This window comes from Loa loa, assembly GCF_000183805.2.
Source record: "Loa loa unplaced genomic scaffold supercont3.2, whole genome shotgun sequence".
In the NCBI taxonomy this organism is placed as follows: Eukaryota; Metazoa; Nematoda; class Chromadorea; order Rhabditida; family Onchocercidae; genus Loa; species Loa loa.
The window spans coordinates 1,101,845-1,124,707 of NW_018108182.1; the positions used below are offsets into that span (position 1 = coordinate 1,101,845).

At 29.2% G+C, this 22,863-nt stretch overlaps 3 protein-coding genes across 3 annotated transcripts; 1 reads left to right on the plus strand and 2 right to left on the minus strand.

The window, feature by feature from the left end:
* Window positions 1–3,862: 3,862 nt before the first annotated feature.
* Window positions 3,863–7,253, plus strand: LOAG_04762 (hypothetical protein; the record flags this gene model as incomplete). The annotated part of the gene is made up of 5 exons (XM_003140299.1): window positions 3,863–3,964; window positions 5,063–5,169; window positions 5,852–5,977; window positions 6,341–6,565; window positions 7,022–7,253. The coding sequence occupies 5 exons, from the start codon at window positions 3,863–3,865 to the stop codon at window positions 7,251–7,253; spliced, it is 792 nt and encodes a 263-aa protein (XP_003140347.1).
* A 4,321-nt stretch (window positions 7,254–11,574) lies between these two features.
* LOAG_04763 (hypothetical protein) lies at window positions 11,575–21,412 on the minus strand. Its single transcript, XM_003140300.2, has 21 exons — window positions 21,266–21,412; window positions 20,747–20,814; window positions 19,909–20,278; window positions 19,506–19,624; window positions 18,979–19,152; window positions 18,622–18,695; window positions 18,107–18,218; window positions 17,520–17,582; window positions 16,853–16,930; window positions 16,631–16,781; window positions 16,294–16,412; window positions 15,845–15,942; window positions 15,186–15,280; window positions 14,631–14,735; window positions 14,164–14,274; window positions 13,711–13,796; window positions 13,418–13,576; window positions 13,263–13,343; window positions 12,925–13,030; window positions 12,441–12,613; window positions 11,575–11,997 (listed from the first exon to the last, which is right to left on the minus strand). Exons 1-21 carry the CDS (start codon window positions 21,330–21,332, stop codon window positions 11,749–11,751), a joined length of 2,658 nt encoding a protein of 885 aa, XP_003140348.1. The 5' UTR covers window positions 21,333–21,412; the 3' UTR covers window positions 11,575–11,748.
* Window positions 21,413–22,461: 1,049 nt separating this feature from the next.
* Window positions 22,462–22,734, minus strand: LOAG_04764 (hypothetical protein; the record flags this gene model as incomplete). Its single annotated transcript, XM_003140301.2, has 1 exon — window positions 22,462–22,734. The coding sequence occupies one exon, from the start codon at window positions 22,732–22,734 to the stop codon at window positions 22,462–22,464; it is 273 nt and encodes a 90-aa protein (XP_003140349.2).
* Window positions 22,735–22,863: the final 129 nt, after the last annotated feature.

Below are 22,863 nucleotides of genomic sequence, written 5' to 3' on the forward strand. Positions count from 1 at the left end.
TTTAATTAATTAGCCAATTGTATGAAACAATCAACAACAACTGATAATTGCTTGCTATGACGATTTGAAGCATTGAAATTATGAAAAAATCTATGAAAACCAAATTTCATCTTTTTTTTTCCTTCATTACAGTATGAAATTTCCGGTATTTTCATTTGTGTTTTAAATTATTAAAAGTAACTAATATACTAATTGGTTTCACATCATCGGATTTTTATTTCCTAAAATATTTTTAAAAAAAAAGTGCAAAATTTACATTTAATTTTATAAATTTAGAAAGATGAAAGAGGTAAAGCACAAAGGATGTAAAAATAATAAATTCCAGTTGGTTAGTAATCTCAAAAATGATAACTGATAAATTCCAATTGATTGATAATTTCGAAAAATGATAATTACTAATTGGTTGTTGTATTTGTTGCAACATTTCTAACTTTAAAACAGTTTGATAGTTGACAGTCATCGTTTTCATCAAATTAAAATAAATAATTCAATAATCTATTACTTTAATTAATATAATTCATAATTGCTTTAATTTCAACATATTTATTCCGTTCTTTCACAGAGCATTTTTTCTCTCTTTTTTTTCTTCCATTCTCATTCTTTTTTTAACAAAATTATTATTTATGCAAATTTTTTGAAAAAATTTAGCTATTTGTTTACGAGGAAAATTCCATTCAATATATTGAAGCTTATTTAAAATCCTTCCCTTCTTCTTTTTTTTTTTCGCTTGCAATTTTAAAATGCTTATAATTAATTATTTGTAAATGGAAAAAGAGTAAGTGAGAATTTTGATTTAAAATATTTTAAAGCTTTTTTCTTTAAAAAAAAAAAGAAAATAATAGCTCGAAGTGTGATTAAAATGAAGAACAAATGAGAATTTCAAACAATTTGATTAAAAATGCAATTTAGAGTTTGAATAGTTGTCTTGATTGCATTTCAGGCTTGCTCTTACGAGATTAGTTAAAAAAACGAAATAGGATGAAAAAAGAATAGAGAAGACAATGAGAGAAAGAAAATTATTAGACGAAAGAGAACAACAAATAATTTACCCACATATATTTATTTACTTACTTATTTGCTGTTTACACTATCTTTTCACCTGTTCATTTAATCAATACTTTATTTTATTCTCATAAATACTCATTCATGGTAACCTAGACAATATTTCCGGAAACGTACTAGCCGGAAATCAATTGCGTTTCGTTGACTATTCTTTTTTTTTTATCATCCGTTTTTATCACATCCGGTACCATGGAAAAATGTTATACTTGGCTGGAATGATACAAATAAGCCAAGTATTTTTTACATGCAAGAATAATTTATTCAGTAATTTATTTTGTGTATATATTTATTTACTTGTTTATTAACTAATAAATAGTTTACACAGGAATAAATTCATTCCCTGCCTTTTTCAAGTTGATTATTGCTAATTAATGCATTTCCTCTCGTGACAAAGTTGAAAAATAAATGAATAAATGACAAGCACATTACTATTTATGCATTATTTGGGACAAATAAAAAGCATTCGTTATTTATTACTAAAAGAAAAATGCTTATTAATTGAAATAAAAATCAATTTAAAATCAATATTGAAACATATAACAAATTCGCCTTTATTCCTAATTCAAATGATTTCATTTAATTTCTTACCTAATTATCCTTTCTTTTTTTTCCTCTTCTTTTAGGCGAAAATTACCGTAGTATGTTGAAATCAATTATTGTTATCATATCCTCTGATAAAATAAATTTCAATTTGTTTAAAGACACATTTATTATTCATCATTCATCAATGCGCATTTGTCATGTTTAGCATCTGTGTTCAACCATTAAATTAGCCATAATCAATAAAAATTATTTAGAAACATAAATAATAAATTGTTTTTTGGAACATTACTCTAACACAATGATAAATTTAGATATTTATGATAAAGAAAAAAAAACTTTACACACCTATTTTATTTCTTTATTTATTATTTCAAATTTAATTTTAACTTTCTGTTATTATTATATGCAACTATTTGCCAAATTTTAATTTAATTTATATAATGAAAAATTTTGCTAAAAAAGATCGGTAATGAAATTGATAAGAGAACTTCTAAAATTTGGTAATTAATTTTTCTGACAATTACAAATAAATGATTAAATTCGAAATAGAAAAAGTGATAAATAATGGAAGTAAAAGAAATTTTTTTTTTTTGAAAAAATACCGAAAAATAAACATTAATATTTTTATCGTTCGTCTTAAAAAAAAAAAAAAGAAAGAAAAAAGAAAAAGAAAAATTAATAAACATTTATAATTATATTGCCTACCTGTTATAATAATCACTCTTTCATCAAGGTAATGCCTTTAAATAGTGGAATAATTACTTGCAGCATTAATTGCATCATAAAGCGCAATATGTATGATGCATACATTTTCAAATTTTAATCAATAATTTCATATTCCAGCATTATATGCAAAATATTTGTTCACTTAATTTTTTTTAATTGCTATGAAATTAACTGATAACTGATTTGTTTCTTTTTTTTTAATCTCACATATGGTGACTTTTAAATTTTTAAAAAATATAAAATTTCAACAAATTTCTCCAAAAACTGTGGCTATTTCATAATTATTATTTCACACTGAAATATTAAAATTTGCGTATTTCGAGTATAATTTCAAATTAAAATAAGTGGTAACATAGACTGTTTATTTAATTCTAATTTTATCTTTTTTTTATTGCATTTTTCTTCTGTTTTTTTCTTTTTTCTTTTGCAAGAAAATAATGAATGAAGTTATGAAAACGAATTAATTATAATGATATGTTGAAATTTAAAACTGAAAATAATAATGACTCTTTAATCTCTTATTATTGATTCCTTACTCTCTAATCCATCCTCTCCCCTAAACCTAAATCTTTTTCTGTTTCTGTTTCCCATTTTTCTAGTAGTATTTACTCGCTTACTTATAATAATGCTGAAAAACGTTGGAATTAAATAATCAAATTTGACTTTTAATTTTTTTACATTCATTTTTAATTTTATCAAAATTTCATAATAGCTAAATTTGGAAGCACACATTTCCACCAAATATTATTATTTTAAATGAATGACATTTATTGACAAAATTTGTAGAGCTCAAAAGGATTTCATCTTTGAATATTTTAAACGGAAGATATATTCAAAAATATGAATTGTTTAAGTTACATTTAAAGTGCTGTGACAAATTTAATTAGATTTTAAATGATGAAATTGCATATTATTGATTATCGAAATGTCAAGCGACATTTTAAGTTTTAAGCAATGCTAATTTATCACGAAAAATTCTAACATTTTAAATGTCATAAAGTTATCAGAAAGTTATAACACTTTAAATGCTATGCCAAATTTACCTGAAAGTAATTACATTTTAAATGCTATAACAAAATTAATTCTGATATTACTTGAAAAAGTTAAATAATTGCAAATTGCATATTATTGATTATTAAAATGTCTAGTGACACCTCAAGTTTCAACTAATCCTAGCTTATGCTAATAGTGTAATCTATAGAAAACATGAAAAAAAAAGTTAAAGAGTTACAACAAATAGTAAATAGTACAAATAGTATAATTAATTTAATACTCTTCTTCATGTTCAATATTTCAATAAATTGATTTTAAAATTTTGATCTGAAGTTCTTTTGTTTTAATAGTGATTTTTCATTCGGAAATTAGAATTTTGAAATTTCAAAATTGGAAAATGTCCAATGATATTTTAAATTTGAAGTAATAATGTGTGAAAGGTTTGATACAAAATTTTGCAATTTCGTATTTTTCAGGAAAACTTATTAAAATCTCTACAATGGTCTTACATTCACAGATTTTTTTCATATTAGTACATATGACAACTGTAATGTTACTTGCAATTGTTGGCAATTTATTTCTAATTTTCATTATATTTCGTGGAAATGCTGTCATGAAACGACGTATCTCACCTGTTCAGGTAAAACTTTCCATCTTTTTTTATGAATTTAATAATTGTAAAAAAAACGCTAATCCTTTCATCAATACAATTACGTATAGTTACATAAATGCGTATTAGCAGAATTATCTCATCCTTATTTCACGTAATTTTTTCCTTTGTCATGAGATATTAAAACTTTTAACTTACCTATTAATAGAAAGGAAGAAAAAAAAAAGCGAAAAGGGAAGTTGTTGGTTGTTTGTTTGCTAAGCTGCTTGTAAAGTTAAAGTTAAAATTAACAACACATATATTTAGATTTAAATAAAATTTGCCATTGAAATAAAAAAAAGAAATTTATTTATAATTGAAGCATAAAAATTGAAAACAAAAAAAAAATTATGCAAAAATTTAAAAAGTAAAAAAAGAAAAAACTTATTGAAATGTATCATAATGAAATGCAAATATTTTTATTAATAATGAACAAAAATCAATGCAAAATTAATCAATAAAAAAATCTTTTAAATTTTGTTCATCAAAATTAATCAATAAAAAAAAATTCATTTAAATGACTGAATGATTCAGCCTGTAATGGTAAATTTGTATTCACTGTGGATATCTGATGTGAGATTAAATTATCACGATGCAATTATATCAAATTTACCGCTTTCTGGTATAATCGATATTCTCCAATCTAATTTTCTTTTTAATCCATGACCTGAAATTTGATGATGATTTTTATTTAAACGATACGAACAGATGATTAACAGTAGTTATGTTATCCATGTGCAAACGATGTATGCGTAATGATTTTAATATAAAATATGAATGATCTTCACGTGTTTACGTATCTTCACGTGTTTACGTACGCGTACGTCTGTCTGTACATGTAATAGTTTTAATAGAAAATAGAAATATGCAAATTTCTTTTATCAATTAAAAAAAATTTTCGATAAAATAAAATTAATTTAAAAATTTTCCAAACATTGGAATGTAATTCCTTTTAATTTTGTAAAAACAATTGAATAAGAAAAAAAACAACGAAGAAATATTCGAAATACATTAACATATTTATAATATATTATAAATATGATACTTAAAAACTTTAAAATGATAATTTTCTTTCTTTTTTTCTTTCAGCTTTTATTATTGCATACATGTGCAGCAGATTTATTATTTGCATTATTATCATTGGGTACCGAAATACTTATCATCCTACGACATCCTGTATTTGATGGACCAGCCTGGTTATGCCAATTAATTAGATATCTACAAATGTTTCCAATGTATACTAGTTCATTCCTATTAGTTGCTATAAGCTTCGATCGTTTCCAGGTTTCTAAAAACTTTTTTATCCCATATTTAAATTTGTTCAATTTAGATTGATTGTTATGAGACATTTTAAAGTTAGTTTAAATGATTCAAATTTATTATCGCAATGATGAGCACAATCTGTTATTTCTCATGCATCTATATATAGCTTAATATCAGTATTTTATAAGAAAAGTGCTCTTTGATATTTGATCACATCATAATTATTGATTTATGAATTCAAAAATTGAAAAAATCATGGATTGAAAGGAATAAAAATAGCAAAACAATACAATAAAACATAGCTAATTAGCTAATTAATAGCCTTTTGCAACTTTATGAGGGGTTGAATTAAATTTAAAGCTATCTTACAAGGAATTAACGAAATGAAGTTTCCGACATCTGTCTCAAGAAATCAAAAAAAAAAAATCCCAAATAATTAAACAAAAAAATGAATTAAAAAAATAAATAAATAAGTACAGAATGAAATAGAATTAATTTAACATTTAAAAGCTTAGCATAAATTAAAAAATTTCAATTGAAAGGAAAATTAGTCAAATAAATTTTGAGTTAAAATTAAAATCAAAACAATTTCATTTTTTTTTTTTTTTTTTACAGGCTTATTTGTCGTCCATTACAAACTTATTGCAGTAATCGTTATCGTAGACCTAATTATTATGCAATAATTGCATGGATTACTGCTTTATTATGTTCCATACCTCAACTATTTATTTGGCATAAAACGTATGTTTGAACCATTTCATTGTATAATTTTGTTAAAATTACTGTAAAAAAAAAAAAAAAGGTTAAACGCAATTTCTTGGCGATATTTTTGCAAAAAAAAAAAAAAAACAAAATATAAATTCGGGTAGAAAGGAAAAAATGATATAATTTATAATTTTACTATTTAATATTATTTAAAATTAATATGACAAATCATTATGTGATATTATTTATTACTTCAACTTTTATCATTCAATTATTTGGCACTTAATTATTGAAATACACTTATAAATGCAATACAAACTGTAATTATTTATTAATTTTTAATAAATTATTAGATTACTGTAAGAATAATAAGACGAAGTGAAAAGTCTTTACTTATAGTAAATACGATGAATGTGCGACAATTTATGGACATGGTGTGTCATTTTTAAAAAGTATTTATGTGATTAGTTTTAATACAATTGCTTGGTTAATACCATCTATATTAGCAGCATTTTTTTATTATCAAGTATGTAAAACAATCTGGTTATCATATCGTAATCAACAATTATTATCACAAATGTATGATTCATCATTTGTAAATAATGGTTGCGAAAAAAATTTCAGGTAAAATTAAATTTTTTTTTTTTGTATCAAATTTATTATCAATTATTTAATCCTATTCAAATCATATACATTAAATATATGTATATGATTTGATATCATCAAAATTACTGATTTTGATAATATCTAATTTTTACTGATATTATCAAAACAGTATAGATATTATCAAATAGTATCAAAATGAAGATAATATCAGTGAATTCAGACAATATTTTTGATGCTATTATTTCTTTTCTTTAATGTTAGTAGTGATAATAATAATAATAACATATCATAGTATAGAAAAAAAAATTATTAATCAAATATTTAATTTCGTTTTTAATTTGCAATTGCTAAAACAATGTTAGTTAAAATGGGTTAGCTAATAAAGATAAGCATGAATTATTATCAAATAATATTAGAAACGGAATTAAAAGAATTTTACAAATTAAATTTAATAAAATTATGTTTTTTTTTCAGTCAAGAAACGAAATCTTACATTATTAGATTACACAATGACTCACGACATTGTCGTCAACAATTGATGAAATTTAATCGAGAACGAATTCAAACGATTTGTTTAACAATGACAATCATTTTTTGTAATTTTTTCCTATGGGCACCATTTTGTGTGGTCAATGTTTTGCAAGCCATCGTACCTCATTTATTGAGTAATTCCAAATTCTTCGTTTATTTCATTAAAATTAGTTAATTTACAACAATTGCTAATTAAATTATCAAAAAATACAAATGTTAACGAACAAGAAAATGTGCCAAAAATTGGAATGGAATATATTTTCCGGAATTAATATAAAATAATTTCGTACAAATCCATGAATGATTAAATAATAACTAATTAATATTAAAAAGTTTAATAATAGCTTAAATTCTCATCGGTTGAATTGGATCGAATGATAAGTGATAACAAGCAATAATGAGTAGTAATATTAGGAAACATCTCTCATCGTATTTCAACACGTTAAAATTCTGTAATATATGCAATTACGCATAAATTAGTCATAGGTCATTAAAGCATTCCTCAAATGATAATTTTAGCATTAATTTATCATTATCAGTAACAGTCATTATCAGTATAAATGACTGTAGCAAAGAATAATTTCATCTTTCCTGAAATCAATAATTTCAAAATGGAATTGGAATAATTACTCTTACAAAAATTAAATCATTTAACTTTCAGCAATTGTAAAATAGACAATTCAAAATTTTTATAATTATTTAGATTCAACGTCATTCGTGTAAAACGTAATTACACGTGCAACGTTAGACTCTTTACTTAAAATTTAACATTTCTGCATTCGATTTTTCATTGGTGACAGCAAAATTGCGTATTTTTGAATTTTTGAATTGAATTGAATTGAATTGAAAATCGAAAATGATTTTGGTGACATTAGTCATCAAAAATTTTGTTTAATTTATTCAATCAATTAGGACATTAATTACGTCTTATTTATTTTTCAATTCTAAATCTTTTTTTTTCTCATAAAAAACGCATACGAAATTAAATAAATTTCAATGCGATATTGGAAAATTAATGTTTAGTTGAATTAAATATCTTTTTCTAACTTTATATAAATAAATATTTGAGTTTAATAAGTTCAAATTACTTTATGACTTCTTTCATAATATATTACAGGTTCACAACTGATCACTTATATAGTTATATTGGGCAATTTAAATTCATGTGTTAATCCATGGATTTATATAATATTCAATACGATTCAAGTTAAAAAGGCATTCACATTTACAAATAGTAATTTATTAATTACATAATTATATAATCGCAATTTTCAACCGTCTGTTTGAGTTTAATTATTTAATTGAACAATTCATATTATCATTTCCAAGAGTTTCGTGAGAAAAGCAAATAAAACAAAATAAGTTTAAAAAATTTTCGCAGCGATATAAATATGCAAACAATTATTTTTTACAATGAAAATTAAGGAAAAATAATTTTTTTATAGTAATTGAAAAAAAAACATTTGAGACATTAAATTAATTTTTTTACTTCGTTTAAATGAATTTTAGCATACATTTACTTTTGCTATTTAGCAATGCAAATTTGCTAATTAATAAAGATTGTTATTAATTAATGGAGATGATTTTTACTTCCCTTTGGTTTATGTTTGCAATTTTTAACTTTTAATATTTTACATTCCAAATTTTCGGCAGTTAATCGAAATACTTATTAATAAATCAAAGGAAAAGAGAATAAACATAAAATTTTCTTTTCAAAAATTAAATAATTGAAAAATGAGGAAAAAATTTCCTAAAAAATAATTTAAAGTTAATCAATGATCGATTACATTTACAAATAAAACTTTCTTTTCTTTTTCATAATTTCAGTATTTTCTGAAAATTTCGTTGCAGATGTTAATGAGATGAAATGATGAAAATGAACAATATCCAATGAAGGAATATTCAAATTTCTACAAAAATGTCACCAGAATTTTTTGGCTTCTTCATGAAGCTTCATAATATTCCAGGTATCATTATCATGGTTAGTGGGATTTTACAAACATTTCTAATTTTAGCCTTATTCAATTTAATGTGATTAAATAATGGATTTGAACAAAATCATGATCCCAACCCATATTTAGTGCAAATATATGAGATATTATATTATTTTGCTTATAAATGGTGACAGTTAATTGTATGATATGAATATAATACCTGAATAAATATAATATACTAAAATTTTCATCTAATATGATGTCAATTATTTTGATACTTCTTGATTTCAATATATTTCGATTCAATAATTTAATTTTTTAATTCAGTTTTCGATCTCATACAGTGTTGTTATTAATTATGTTATTTGATCAAAAAAAATTTTTTTTTTCATAGTTCACATGGAAAATGCATTACTTACTTACTTACATGATTTATTCATTACTAGATATCTTAATTATTCTTCACACCCATCTATTAATAATAGATTTAAGGAATTGTCATACTTATAATGCATATTTTGAAATTTTCTTTTTCACCAAAAATTTTAATTTTTTAAATTTTAATCTTTTACTAATTTTTTCTTCAATATGATGAATTAATTACAGATTATATCACCAAATGAAAAGGATTTTCTCAAAACCACATATCATTTATCATTTATGGCTTCCATTGCAGAGGATTTACCAATATTGTTAACATATAAAAAATGAAATTTAAAATGAAATTTCGGCTGTGATTTTTTATAAAAAAAGAAAATTACCCATCTGAGAAAAGTTATTCCAAAAGTACTACTGTAAAAAACTTCCATTTATTTCTTACTTTTGAAAAAAGTTATTTCCAAAAGTACTACTGTAAAAAACTTCCATTTGTTTCTCATTTTTGAAAAAAGTTATTTCCAAAAGTACTACTGTAAAAAACTTCCATTTATTTCTCATTTTTAAAATGAAATGATTTTTCTTTTTGAAGAAAAAAATGAGGGTAATTTCTCCTATTCCGAATTTGTAAATCTTATGGGAAATTTTAACACCGCAGATGAATAAATAGATCGATTGGTTGGGTTTGGATTTGTCCCATCAAACTGATTTATTTTATTAGCTAAAAATATCTCGAATATGAATCATAAATTGCATCATGTTTATCATCTTAACCTGAATATCATTATCACAAGCAATATGTTGATAATCATTATAAAGTTACAGTATCCGAATGAATATGATAGTGACAACAAGAAGTAGCACATATCTTTTATTCCTGGCTGTTTATGAATTGAATTTGAAATTTAATTTTGTATTGCTATATGGAATAATTATAAGGCGAAGTATTCATGTGATTATTAAATAAGAAAAAAAAGAAACTTTCCAATCAAACCCTTTCAAAATCTCTAATTTCTCTTTGAAACTCTTCATTCCCATGAATAAACTGGATGATATAAACATTTATCTGTACAGATAAACAGCCATTTCACTTCCTCAAAACAAAATCCAAACTTGCATAAATAATATCGCTTATTGATGAAACTTAACCACATCTCTAAACGTTCATTTTGCTGCAGTATGAGATTTCTATGATTTCATGAAAGGGTAAGGAATGGTTATAAACGATTTCAATGCATTGATTAATTTCATATTTGATCAAGAAATATGCCTAATTTGAGAGGATGTAGAGATGAATAAAATATAGAGATAAATATAATAAACATAAATAAATATATAATATATAATATTGTATTATATAAACGTAAATAAATTTCTGAGCAAGCAAATTTTTATGTCACAAAATCGTTGTCCAACATTGAGATCTTGAAAGCAACCAACATTTTATTAGATTAGAATTGTGTTGCTTCTAGTTAAATCATAATATATCGCGCTTATATTTTGAGCAGAAAATCCTAGTCATCTCATTTAAATAGTCTTTCCTTTCTCTGATGACTAAGGTTTGCGTACCATCTGTTGCTTTATTCCTTCTTTCCTGGAGACAAGTGGAAAAACGATGCGTCTACCTTCACCTGCCGCTTAGCTTTGAACTTGGATTTAACATGACTTGCCAATTATTGCTATTTGTTGTTGCTAATTTGTTAATGTGCATTATTTGTATAATAATCCTATTTAAAACGACACATGCGTCAATAATTCTAAGCCGTCAGTTCTATTCAGAATAAAAAGCTCGTAAAAAAAATCAAATCATTCATGTTCAACTACATCAAGGTAAAACAAACTTTACAAGCAGCACATAATTAGAAAAACAAATCTGATTCACTGATAATAACCACTCTGTGCAATCCCTCATGCACAAAAAACAAAATGAATAATAACCCGCTTTCTAATCACAGTGACACAATGTCATGAACGAGTCTTGCAATTTGTAATAAATTCCTATTATTTCCCCCTTGCAATCAAAAAATTAACAGTATTTTAGAAACAAAGAGTGGAAAGTCGTCCTGAGTGCTATGAAAAATGACATGAAACAACAATTCCCTAATTCGCTATCTTATAAAGAAAATATCAGCCAACACCATTAATTTCTTTCCGAGATATCAAATTTCCAAACCCCACAGTCTACTTCTGTGATTTTAATTTAATTGTGGAATAGAGGACACAGGACAGAATCTCCAAATTATCACGGCTACTGCCTAGCATCTTTTGTTTTCATCAGCAAACATATTAAATTTTGGAAAAGATACTGAATGAAAAATGAATAGTAGACAACATCTCCGGTTAATACGCAACCACTGGAAATTACGCAAGATAATTGTACACATTCGAGTCATCCTTATCACGGCACATATACTCACGTTCAATTAGACTTTCAATACGCTTCTTCAAATCAACCGGTTTTACAGGAAAACGAAGCTGATTAAATAGCTCTGAAATAAGCAACTGATGTGCAAGAGATTTTCGCGTTTTCATGATACGAACAATTGCAGCGTCAATTTGATATTGTCGATCTTGAAATATTTCCTCTTCTGTTTGAGCACGTTCCACAGCCTGAAACATGCAATAAAATTATTAAAAACGTTTAAGAAATCAAAAATTGGCGGTAAAAGTCATGAATAACTATTTGTAAAACAACCGCAATCCAACATGCAATTTACTTGGAAATGCAAGCACAGAGTACAGAGATGAAAAGACTAGAAAACCAGGAGAAGTCATAAAACTGTAAATGTAAAAATCATAATAATGCAGGAAAGTCCTTGTAGGAAAAACCCGGCAAGAATTAAGTCACTTGATAACCGTCAAAACCATAAGATAGTCTTCTCAATATTTTCAACGGTGTTTTATAGAATTCCGAATAAGTGGTATTTCATGGGGAACTCAGTGAATCGGCTAAGTTCTTTTTATTTAGACTTGAAGCGCATAGGAATTAGTCTAAGTTTTTTATTCCACAAAGAATTTTAGTGGAAACTTCGAGGATTCTAAGAATGACCAACCGTTTCTTTCATTTGCACTTGACTTATACGAATTCTGTACAATTTTTCATTGCATTCCGGATTGAATACAAACAGATCATTAGCTTTGATATCCTTGCCGCGCGGAGTTTTCTTTAAAACTCGCAATTTGCCACAAGCCAATGACTGCATTGTTCTTTCTAGTTCATTTTTTTCTGCAAATTCATTGCTTCATAAAGCGTTCAACTTTTTATTATACATAAAAGGTTCCAGGCTCCAGAATCCGCTTTAGCTGCGACAAAATTCTGATTTGCTCACTTTTAACTTGGACTGCACTACTTTTAGCTCAGTTTATATTCTGCTAATCTTTTAAAAGCTCAGTGCTGTGGAAGAAACAAGAAGAATCATCCCAGTCCTTTGAAAAACATAATACGATATTGAAAAATAAAAAATATTGATAACGCAGGATTCACTGCAATAAAATACATAAAATGTCGTTTTTACTGAAAATGAAACTTGAATCTACCAATTTTAGTTGCCAACTGAATTTCCTCATACGTCCATTCTAATTTGTCATTGAATAAAAGAAGTACCAAAGCTTGGAACATTGTAACTTGCAATTCCTTCACTACCTAAAAATTTATAAAATTTGAAAAACATTTTTACATGCAATACATACCATTTCATATATTATGCAGAGGGAAAGAGGCATTTCAACACTGAGACACACAAAAAATAGCAGATCTCACAGAACCCCATCAATTTCAAATGGCGCGATAAGTATAAATGTGTATTCAAATCAGTCAAATATAATCATAAAATTAAGACAAGTGATTCTTTAATACGAAGAAAACAAATGTTTACATTAAACTGAGCCCGTAATAATAATTGAGCCAGACTATGTTGCCACTGCAGCTTGCGTCCACTGTGCTTTGAGAAATAGAACTGAAAAAATTTAATGCAACAATAACTATTGTTTTAAAAAACTACATAAAATTTCAAACTTTAGAAATATATACATTCTGAAAATGTTCCTGATATTCAGCCAAATTTGGTGGTATCGCAACTTCCATATATTCATATGTTGGCCAATGACCCATTGTTAATACATTAACACTGAATTCAATCCGATTTGTACTATGCTTTAGCATCCGATCAGGATCACCATGTTCCATATACTGAAATAACAGACAATTCAAGGGCAGCAGTTTGAGATTCTATTATTCAGCGAAGCAGTGAAATGCAGCAAACAGGAAGCTAAATCGATTAAGTAAAACCTGTGCAATATAACGATTAAAATTAAAAAAAGAACCTGTTTAAATGATACACCAAGATCTTTAGAAACTTCCATATCTTTAAACATTCCCTCTAATCGCGTGGTAAATGCAGCACCACATTCTGTAAATGAAAATTTTAAATAATTCCCGGTTAAATTAATAAGAAACAACGAACTCTCCAAAAAACTTGGTTTAAATGGCGCGAATTTCCCAATGTATAAAGAGCAATATTGGGTAGGAGTCGAAAAAGGGAAACAAGGAGAAAGAATCAGAATTCTCAAAAGTTTAAGTCGAAATGTTTTGTTGTCTATCGACCTTTGAAGACCGATTATGAATACGGAAGATGAATTAAGAGCGAATGTTCCGAGGTGCGTTACTAATCTGTTTATTCTGTCAAGCTGTTTTCGACTGCAAAGCCAGAACTGCAGAACCATTGTGAGAAATGTTTCATGAAAAAAAAAATTCAGCTATAAAAATAAAGAAAACACCTTGCTTCAATTTCGATAGCATTGATTTTTCGGCATCGACGGATGCACTCCTTCCAAGCAATAATCTTTTTGCAAGATCCTTCTTGTAAAAGGCCTCAAAAACATCTTTACCTGAAAGCAATGATCGGTAAAGGAGAACCTTAGGAAAGGCGTGACTTTAACAGTTCATTAAAATCTGTATTATGAGAATTCACTCAGTGATTTTTCAAACCAGAAAAAAACAATGTAAAATTCACAAATACTCTTTCATTCTTATATTCCTATAAGTAGTCAGATCATTTGATGCCGAAAACATTTCCAATTTTATGTTGTATGAACGAAGCCTTAGACTTCCTCTGGTCTGTTATAAGCACTCTATAAATAATTCGATGTCCATTAAATGATGTGATGTGTAATAGAGAACAGGAAACATCGCTGACTTCTACGTCTACCTTATCAAAAACTTGCAAAACATTCTACACGCTTACCTTGTATAAACCTGAACAGTACGATAACCTCATCCATAAGGTTTTCCATTTCTTCCTCCGTAGCTCCTTTGTTTCCAGATCGTAATTTACTATCCATAAATTTGGCTAAAATGCAAATAATTTTGCCTCATAGAAAGCAATGATCCCTTAGACCATGAAATCTTCTTCACTATATCCTTTCCATAAATTCATGAGTCACTAAGCCATTATTCAACTGAGAGAAGAATTAAGGAAGACCAAACAAAAATAACGAGAGGGTAAAACATGAAACGGAAGGAAAATAAGATATGATCATCAATTAATGCGTACACCTTACACAACCTACCCGATATTCCACATCAAGAAATACGGAAAGTCCGGTATAGACTTCTAGAATTAATCCTTATTTCTCGTTAATTTATACGTAATTGGATGTTTCTTTTTTTTGTTTTTTTCAGGAATTCTTTGGAAAGAAAACGATGCTGCTGAACAAATTTAACATATGACTGTACAAATTCCCAGAAACGCACTGCATCGAAAGAACTATAAATGATAAACACAATCCATTTCACTCACCGACAAGTTCAGCTGGTTTATTTGGTCGAGTATTGATGAAGTAATCAAATGAATCCTTTTCCGCTTGGACAAATTTTTCATTCCGTTCAAAACAACTGAAAATTATCGGTTTCATACACTGAAGTACGAAATCTGATACAAAGATATGATAAAACAAAATACTGAAACGTGGTCAATGGTAATCAGGAAGTAATAACTGTTGAACATTATTAATGTGTCGGTAGACATATTTCACAGTTCCAAATAAATCGAGATGACTCTATCACCTAAGCCTAAATTATAAGGACAACCAAAAGGTGAAACCACTGGGCCACAGCCGTAAGTTGTTTCCATTAGGTCAATGATAAATAGCAATGCCTAGTTATTACAACAGCAAGCTAAGAGGAGTAGAACAAAAGGATTTGAAACGAACAGTTCAATCCACCAAGTGATAAAATCTTCACGACTCTAAGGACTTTCAATGCGATGCTCCAGGTTTCACTAAAGAGCGACCTCACACCAAGTCTATTGTTCTAGATTATTTAATTCAAGCAGTGGACTAAAACTGGTGGTGATACATTATTTAAACATAAAATCATAAAAGTGCCAAATCACTACATATCCAAATAGGAAAAATGCAGGAATTTCTTTTTGTAGAAATGGAAAATAATTCGAGAAACCTGTCCACAATATTATCCAGCTGCCTTTTCATAGCCAATAAATCAGCCACTAGCGTTTTATCTCTGTTCACATCCATTACCAAAGCTTTCCCAACTTTCTAAAATATTAAGATTTAGCTTTCCTGGTATTAGTAATTCTCCAGAGAGTTTCCACTTCCGAAATAACCATAGTTAGCAGGTGATATGAGAATTTTCATTTTCAAACTTGAAAAAAAACTGATATCACTGCCTTTATTTCTTTTTCACTTGATTAGATTCTACGTCACTCGGTGACTAATACTTCGCCTTCAGTCCCAATCACTTTGTAATTTAATATCCTAACCCGCAGTGAGGTCACAAACAAATACTGGCGGAATGAAATTTGAACATTAACCAAAAACCATTTTGAAAGGAAAAGATCATCCTTCTGCAATGTTACTGCGAATAGATAGAAATCCACTAATATTTACCTTGACGTAAGAAGCAAACACGTTTTTCAAAATAATGAGTCCATGTTTTGTCCTTGACACCATGTTATACATTAAACTTAAATCATCGCATTTGTTTTCAAGAAGCATTTCATCAAGGCCTAAAAAACGTCATTCGTTCGACTGGAAACAACAGGCAACGTGATAAAACCAAACAAATAGGCGTCTGAACCAATTGCTTCCCTCCGTTTCCTCCAATTTCACTCGGCGGAAACATTCCCAGTTGCAAACAGAAATAAAGCAATAAAGTGATTAAGCACAGAGTGGTAACGATCGGATTAAACAAAAAAGAGATAAGTTAATGTAAAGGCAAAAACACCTTTATTTATAAATGACTCCATGTAGTCAGAAATTAAGCATCTTTCAGTAACAGCCAACAGTGGTTTTCTTGTTGTGAAATCCAAATAATAATCAACGCGCTTTGTTTCCTCTTCCAAACGCTTTTTTACATGCTTCAGGTACACCGGCACCTAAATTATTATTTTCCCTCTAAAATACTACTATAAACAAAAAAAAAAGAAAAAAGGTGATGGCTTTGTACCTCAAGACTCTGAGAAAGATGACGTCCTTCTGCTTCATATAAGGTGCATGTAGTTTCAAGGAACTTCCGTTCAAATACCTCAAATATTGGAAAAAATATGCATATTTATATAAGCATTACACTCATATATGCTATATAATAAAATAAATAAGTATGAGGAAAAAGCAGGAATATAAAGACGGATAATTTTTTCAGATGAAATTTCACCTTCATTTAGATAATTCGAGAATAATTTTCCCTGAAAAAGCTAGAACTATGTTACTCAGTTATCAATAAAATATAATGTAAAGAAATCTGAAAATCATTCGGGTTTAATCGAATGCAACTGCAGTTTGAAGAAATCAGAGAGTAATACATTCACCAGTAACAAAACTTGATGATGGAGAACTTATTTTTGGGGGAAGCAGAGGGGAGGAAAGAACATCGATATTTTACCGAACGTCTGAGAATTTCGCACATTTTGGTATTTAAGCAACAGCGGGATGAAGAAAGCATTGTTCTTAAATCAATACGAGATCCTCCCTCCACATGTCACAATCGCAAATGCATCTTGATGACGTACTAGTCTACCGAAAGAGGCTTTGAAGTCTGTTGTAAAACTATTTTCAGCCAATACGCTCACTAGACTGTTTATAATTCTAGATATTTGTAAAAATTGAAAGCTTGCCTCGGCATAAACACGAAGACTTGTCATCATACGCAATAAAGACTTGATTAATAACCGATCAATCTATAAAAGCGATTACTATCAATATATATAAAAGATTATACTAGTACACAAATCTGGCAATTGAAACAAAACGTTATCTGATGTTATCTGATATTGAAACAAAACGTTATCTGAGTTTTTGTACGATGAGCAGACAATCTATATTGTGGATAGATTTGTCTGCTCATCGTACAAAAACTCATCCTCGTTTTATTAGCATTAGCTCGATTTAGGATGTTATTTTTGATTATAAACACCACTGAGCTAAGTACAAAAAGAATGGATGAATTTGGCGACGTTGATATACTACTACTGACTATTTAACCAAGTATGGGCAAATACGAACCAGAGAGCTAAATGTAGAAGGTATCATTACCAAGACTAATTCTAAATTCTTTAGTCATCAACTACCTCAATTCAAACCATTAACCAATCTCCAAAATTTAAAATCCCTCTCATTTCATCTTCGAAATGAAACATCACAGGAAGGATCAAATATTTCATCGCCTACACACCAACCAGCTATATAAATGACACAAACTCACTTGTCCACCTTCCCTTTCTTGTTCAATCATCTTTAAAAGTCCGTCAACCGAACGCTTTCTTACACTCTCATTATCCATTACTTCGTCACGGAAAATTTCCAATCCCATATCCCTGGAGAACAAATGATATTAACATTAGAATATATACAATCATTCTCTAAATGATTAACTCTAAGAATTTCAAAGCTACCACAAATTCCAATCACCGCATTATCATATAGTAGCAAAATATTTGTTCTACTAAGTTCAATAAACAAAAAAGAGAATGTCTCATATCTTGGCAGATAATTTACAACAGTTTAATTCCCGTATGAATAAACAAGTTAGCCTATCTAACAAAGACGACTTAGGTACAGCATCATTTCCTGAAATGAATCCTATGAAACAGATTACCTAACTTTAAGAGCAATCACACTGAAAATCGAGTAACTTTGCTCCTCGATCTTTTGATATAGCCTGATATTTGCTTAGTTATCAGGCAAAAAAACAATATTATACTGAAAGTGTAGACTTACCACAATGAAATAACAGTAGGATTATGCAAAACGAAGGTGCGATCTAGATAGAGAAAAACGCTGCGGATATTAATCTGAAATAAGTAAACAAGTACATTTGATCATTTAATTACTTAAAATATATGAGATGGTCGACGAAAATGAAAAATGCCGCATGAATTCCTACGCTCTTTCAAGTTTAAAACCTGCACCACATACTAGCAACAGGAAACACGATCATTATTACATCATACGAAATCCAAAGAACAATCACCCCGAACATTTGAATAATCCTTGGACACAACTAAAAAGTCTTGAAAGCTGATAAATGACAGATCATCCGAATCATTTGAAATCGTGAGTAGCTGAATGACTTACCAACTGTTCACAATATTCAAGCCAAAGAACATTAAGATTTTGGAGGAATAAAGATGTAGAATCAGAAACATCCAACAAAATGTGGAGTTCTTCCACGATGTACGAAAAAATGCACGTTTTTAGCTTGTTATATATCTTCACCGCAGCACTGTTCGTGCATAAGAATTCGACAATCTGAAAATTCACAGTAATAACCGGATTTATATGAAGCCGACCAATTAGTAATGCTCAGTTGTTGTTCCATCACAAAGATAGGAAGAAACTTCATAGTATCCATTACAGCAAGAAGAAAAAAAAACTTCCCAATGACTGTGAAAAAAATGACTGTGAATACAAATACATGTTTGCATGGAACTAATATGAAATGCAAATTGGTACCTTAACTTATACCGATTTTTGGCATGTGCAAATCAATATTGCTAATATAATCCTGTATTGTTCGTGTGCAAAAAATTCTAATAAATGTCCCAAAAATTAAATCTGATGCAATAGAATGAAGGAAAATTGGTTGGTAAATCAACGATTACCTCATACAATTGCTCCAAAGACGTTTCTGCTTTCTTTTTTTTCTGTATTGAAACAACGGCTTCTTCCAGTGGACGCCATTTTGCTTCAAACGGATCGTTTTCCTTGCATAATGGACGTTCTGAAAGCAAATAAAAGCTTCAATTTAAATAAAAAGACTTGAAAAAACAGAAATATGTGAATGAAGTCTGCATTTTGCTGCTGAACACTTAAAGACAATGAAATGCACTGATTATGCTGCATGATAGTGATAGTTGAATGAAGCAACTATCCATTAACTTCTTCCGATAAGAAAGGCAATGTTGTGCTACAGTGTCATTGTTCGATTTTTTCCAGCAAGCAAAACTGACTAGTCGATCACTGTCATTTGATTGATTCTGCATTTTGCAAAACTCATAAACTAACGTTTGAAACCATGTATGATTAATTTCTTGGCATTGGTTGGTTGTGTGATGTCACCTACAACAGAACGACCATTTTTGTGAGGTGTGCCAATACGATGTTGTTCACTCTTCTCTCGTGCTGTTGATGGACCAGCGAGAAATGCCGCTGGTGATGTGAATCGTACCGTATTTTTCCCCGAACGGTGGTTCGAAGTTGAAAAATTAGACGGTTGTGAGGAATTCAAGCTACTTGTATCGCCGTCAGTGCTTTCTTGTGTTGGCGCTTCATCCATAGCTAGCGATGTTGTTGTCGTCCCTTTTGGCAGCTCGGCCTTCAAACCCGTCCTTGCCGATGAAGATAAAGTGCTGCGATGACGTTTTGTTTCTGGTGGCTATAAATGATAAAGTTTTATTGTAAACTAGTCCTTTGTTACCGCTCCTTAATCCATAGCAGTCATATCGTTTTCAGGAGTAATTCGTCTCATTCCTTATTATTTATCCTTTGCTAATATAAAAAGCCTTTCCGCAACGCTAGGAAATCTTGAGAAAACTTATGCTTCAAACAGTATCACTTTAATGATACCAATGACTGATATTATATACCACTTCCAGAAGAGCCAAGGGGAAATGAGTGAGCACCCCTAAATATATCGCATCTTAGATTCGACGAACTATTACCTTAACCAGATAAAGGATAAATAGTTCTATCAATGATAATTGCTAGCTATGTTTACTGAGAAATCTATTAATACCCAAAATTATCTTTCCTTATCTGTGCTTTAACAAAATTTGGAGTAAAATCCAAATGTTATAAACTAATAGCAATGCCGGCATTGAAAAGTAAAAAAGAAACAGGGAACCTTGAATTCGTCCAAATTTTTGGGCTCGGCAAGCAGTGAGGACGAGGTTTTCCGTATCGTCTCTTTTCCTGGAGATTTCAAATCATTTTTCTTTTCTTTTTAAACCATAAATGCTGAAGATATTGAGTGCTTTCAAACTGTTAATCACTAACCATCATGACTAGTATCCAACGTTAAGTGTTTAACTAATAATATAGTGTTTAACTAATAATATTTACAATGATAATGCTATAGTCATTAATCATTTTGAATTTTGAACAACCAATCCATTCGGAGTGATAGCAATGTCAATTTCAAAATTATCATGACTGCTGGGAAGGTTTGTCGATGAAAAGTATGTGAAATCAGAGCAAGTAAGAATTCCGAAGTAAAGTTTCGAAATATTTATAGATGCTACAGTTCGTTGAATTTTTTGTATTTCGGTTTTACAAATTATACAAAATCTTATCTGTTGGCAGGTATTCGTTGTACTTAAGTCTTCATAGTTGAACTTTAACCAAGATGATAAACAGAACTTACTATCTGCCGATGAGTGTTGTGTTTCCGCTCCCGGAATGAAGTTAACCGGAACCGAAGACGATGACATATAAACAACGCGCCTTCACTTGAGCGCAAAAAAATGTTAATCTGTAACGATTACAGAACGCTTCCAACGAAATCCTGGAAAAAAAAATTACAAAACAATAAGGTTAACAAATCTTAAATTCATCAGTGAACGGCACCGCAATGCTTCCTTTCAAGCTACTTTATATATCGAAAAATTTCACACAAAAAACTTCACACACGGAAAGATATCGGAATTGAATGCAGACTAAAAAATTCAATAAAATTACGACATAAGAGAGTATATCAATGACTTTGTTTTAGGCATAGCATAAGAGATCTATTCTCGTTCTGTATAATCCTTCAACCTGATACAAAGGTTTACGTGAATATTAATTTACTAAATCCTTTGCAACTTTCACTATCCTTTAAGTAGCAGTGTGCACCTTTTTGATCAATAATACTGTCTGACAAATATTTGAAAGGTACTGCTATTAAAATAAGAAACATCTGGCCGTAATTCAGATTATTCACTGTGAAATTATTAAGTTAATCAATAACTGGCTCACTTAAACCCATCGAAATAGGCCGCAGTTTGCTCATTGTGTTTAATGACGAGCTTGTGAAAGGGATCAAAAGGCCAAAGAACATCTTTTCCACAATCATTAAGCAAACCGATAATTCCCAATTACTAGGAACGACTATTTGTGTTCTATTGACGTGATCAATTCTGCTTCCAAACGCAACCGTCAGGAATCCATTGACAAATATGTGTGTGATCTTTTTCGTCTCCAAATAACAAAGCAAAGTATGCAGATTGCGCAGTTTTACATTATGCAGTACGTACATCACATCATTAGAAATTCGTCTAGGATGCAAAGATCTGAATTTAGTCAGATGAAATCTTATTACCTTTTTCACCTTTATTAACATTTCTCTTAACCCTACTCCATCCACAAGATAAATACATTACTTCCCAATCCTAATAAAATCCGAATAATGAGACCATTTAACCGACGCATTTCACGGATACCTGACTTGACTACCTTCCATTACTTCAAATAAAGAGATAAAGAGATAAAGCTACAGAATTCCGCGACACAAGAACCCACTCCACTGCATGATATATAAGTTAAGGTGGAAAATGTATTAGATAGTTTGGCGGGATAACTTTACTTTACAGATTTTCCCGACAGTTTTTGACGAAATCCCAGCTGTTTCGGTGACATCATGGAGAAGCATACTGGAAAGATAGTTTTACCATTTCTGCCAACAGCATCCCTCATTCCATGCTCCCATCCAATAAAGTCTCCCAGAAGCAGTTTTGTCCTCCTGTTGTGTCCTCGATACCCGGTTTCCGAAGTCGGGAAACGATAACTTGTTTTGGCAGGCTTATACACCCACATCCAGGTCATCCATACCACCCGTCCGCATCCTATTTGCATTTCATCCTAATTTACCTGTCTTCCTTCATTGTACGGGATGGGCCGTAGGCCGTAATATAATTCAATAAGGGGAGGGAGCAGCTGTGGTTTGACCTTTCTTTTGCTTCTCGCTGCTCAATCTTTTCTCCC

Coding starts and splice junctions, on each gene's coding strand:
- LOAG_04763 (XM_003140300.2), bottom strand. CDS start 21,332: ATGTCATCGTCTTCGGTTCCGGTTAACTTCATTCCGGGAGCGGAAACA. Junction 13,797..14,163: donor GCTATCGAAATTGAAGCAAG/GTGTTTTCTTTA, acceptor TTTCATTTACAG/AATGTGGTGCTGCATTTACC. Junction 13,031..13,262: donor TATTACGGGCTCAGTTTAAT/GTAAACATTTGT, acceptor ATAAATTTTTAG/GTAGTGAAGGAATTGCAAGT.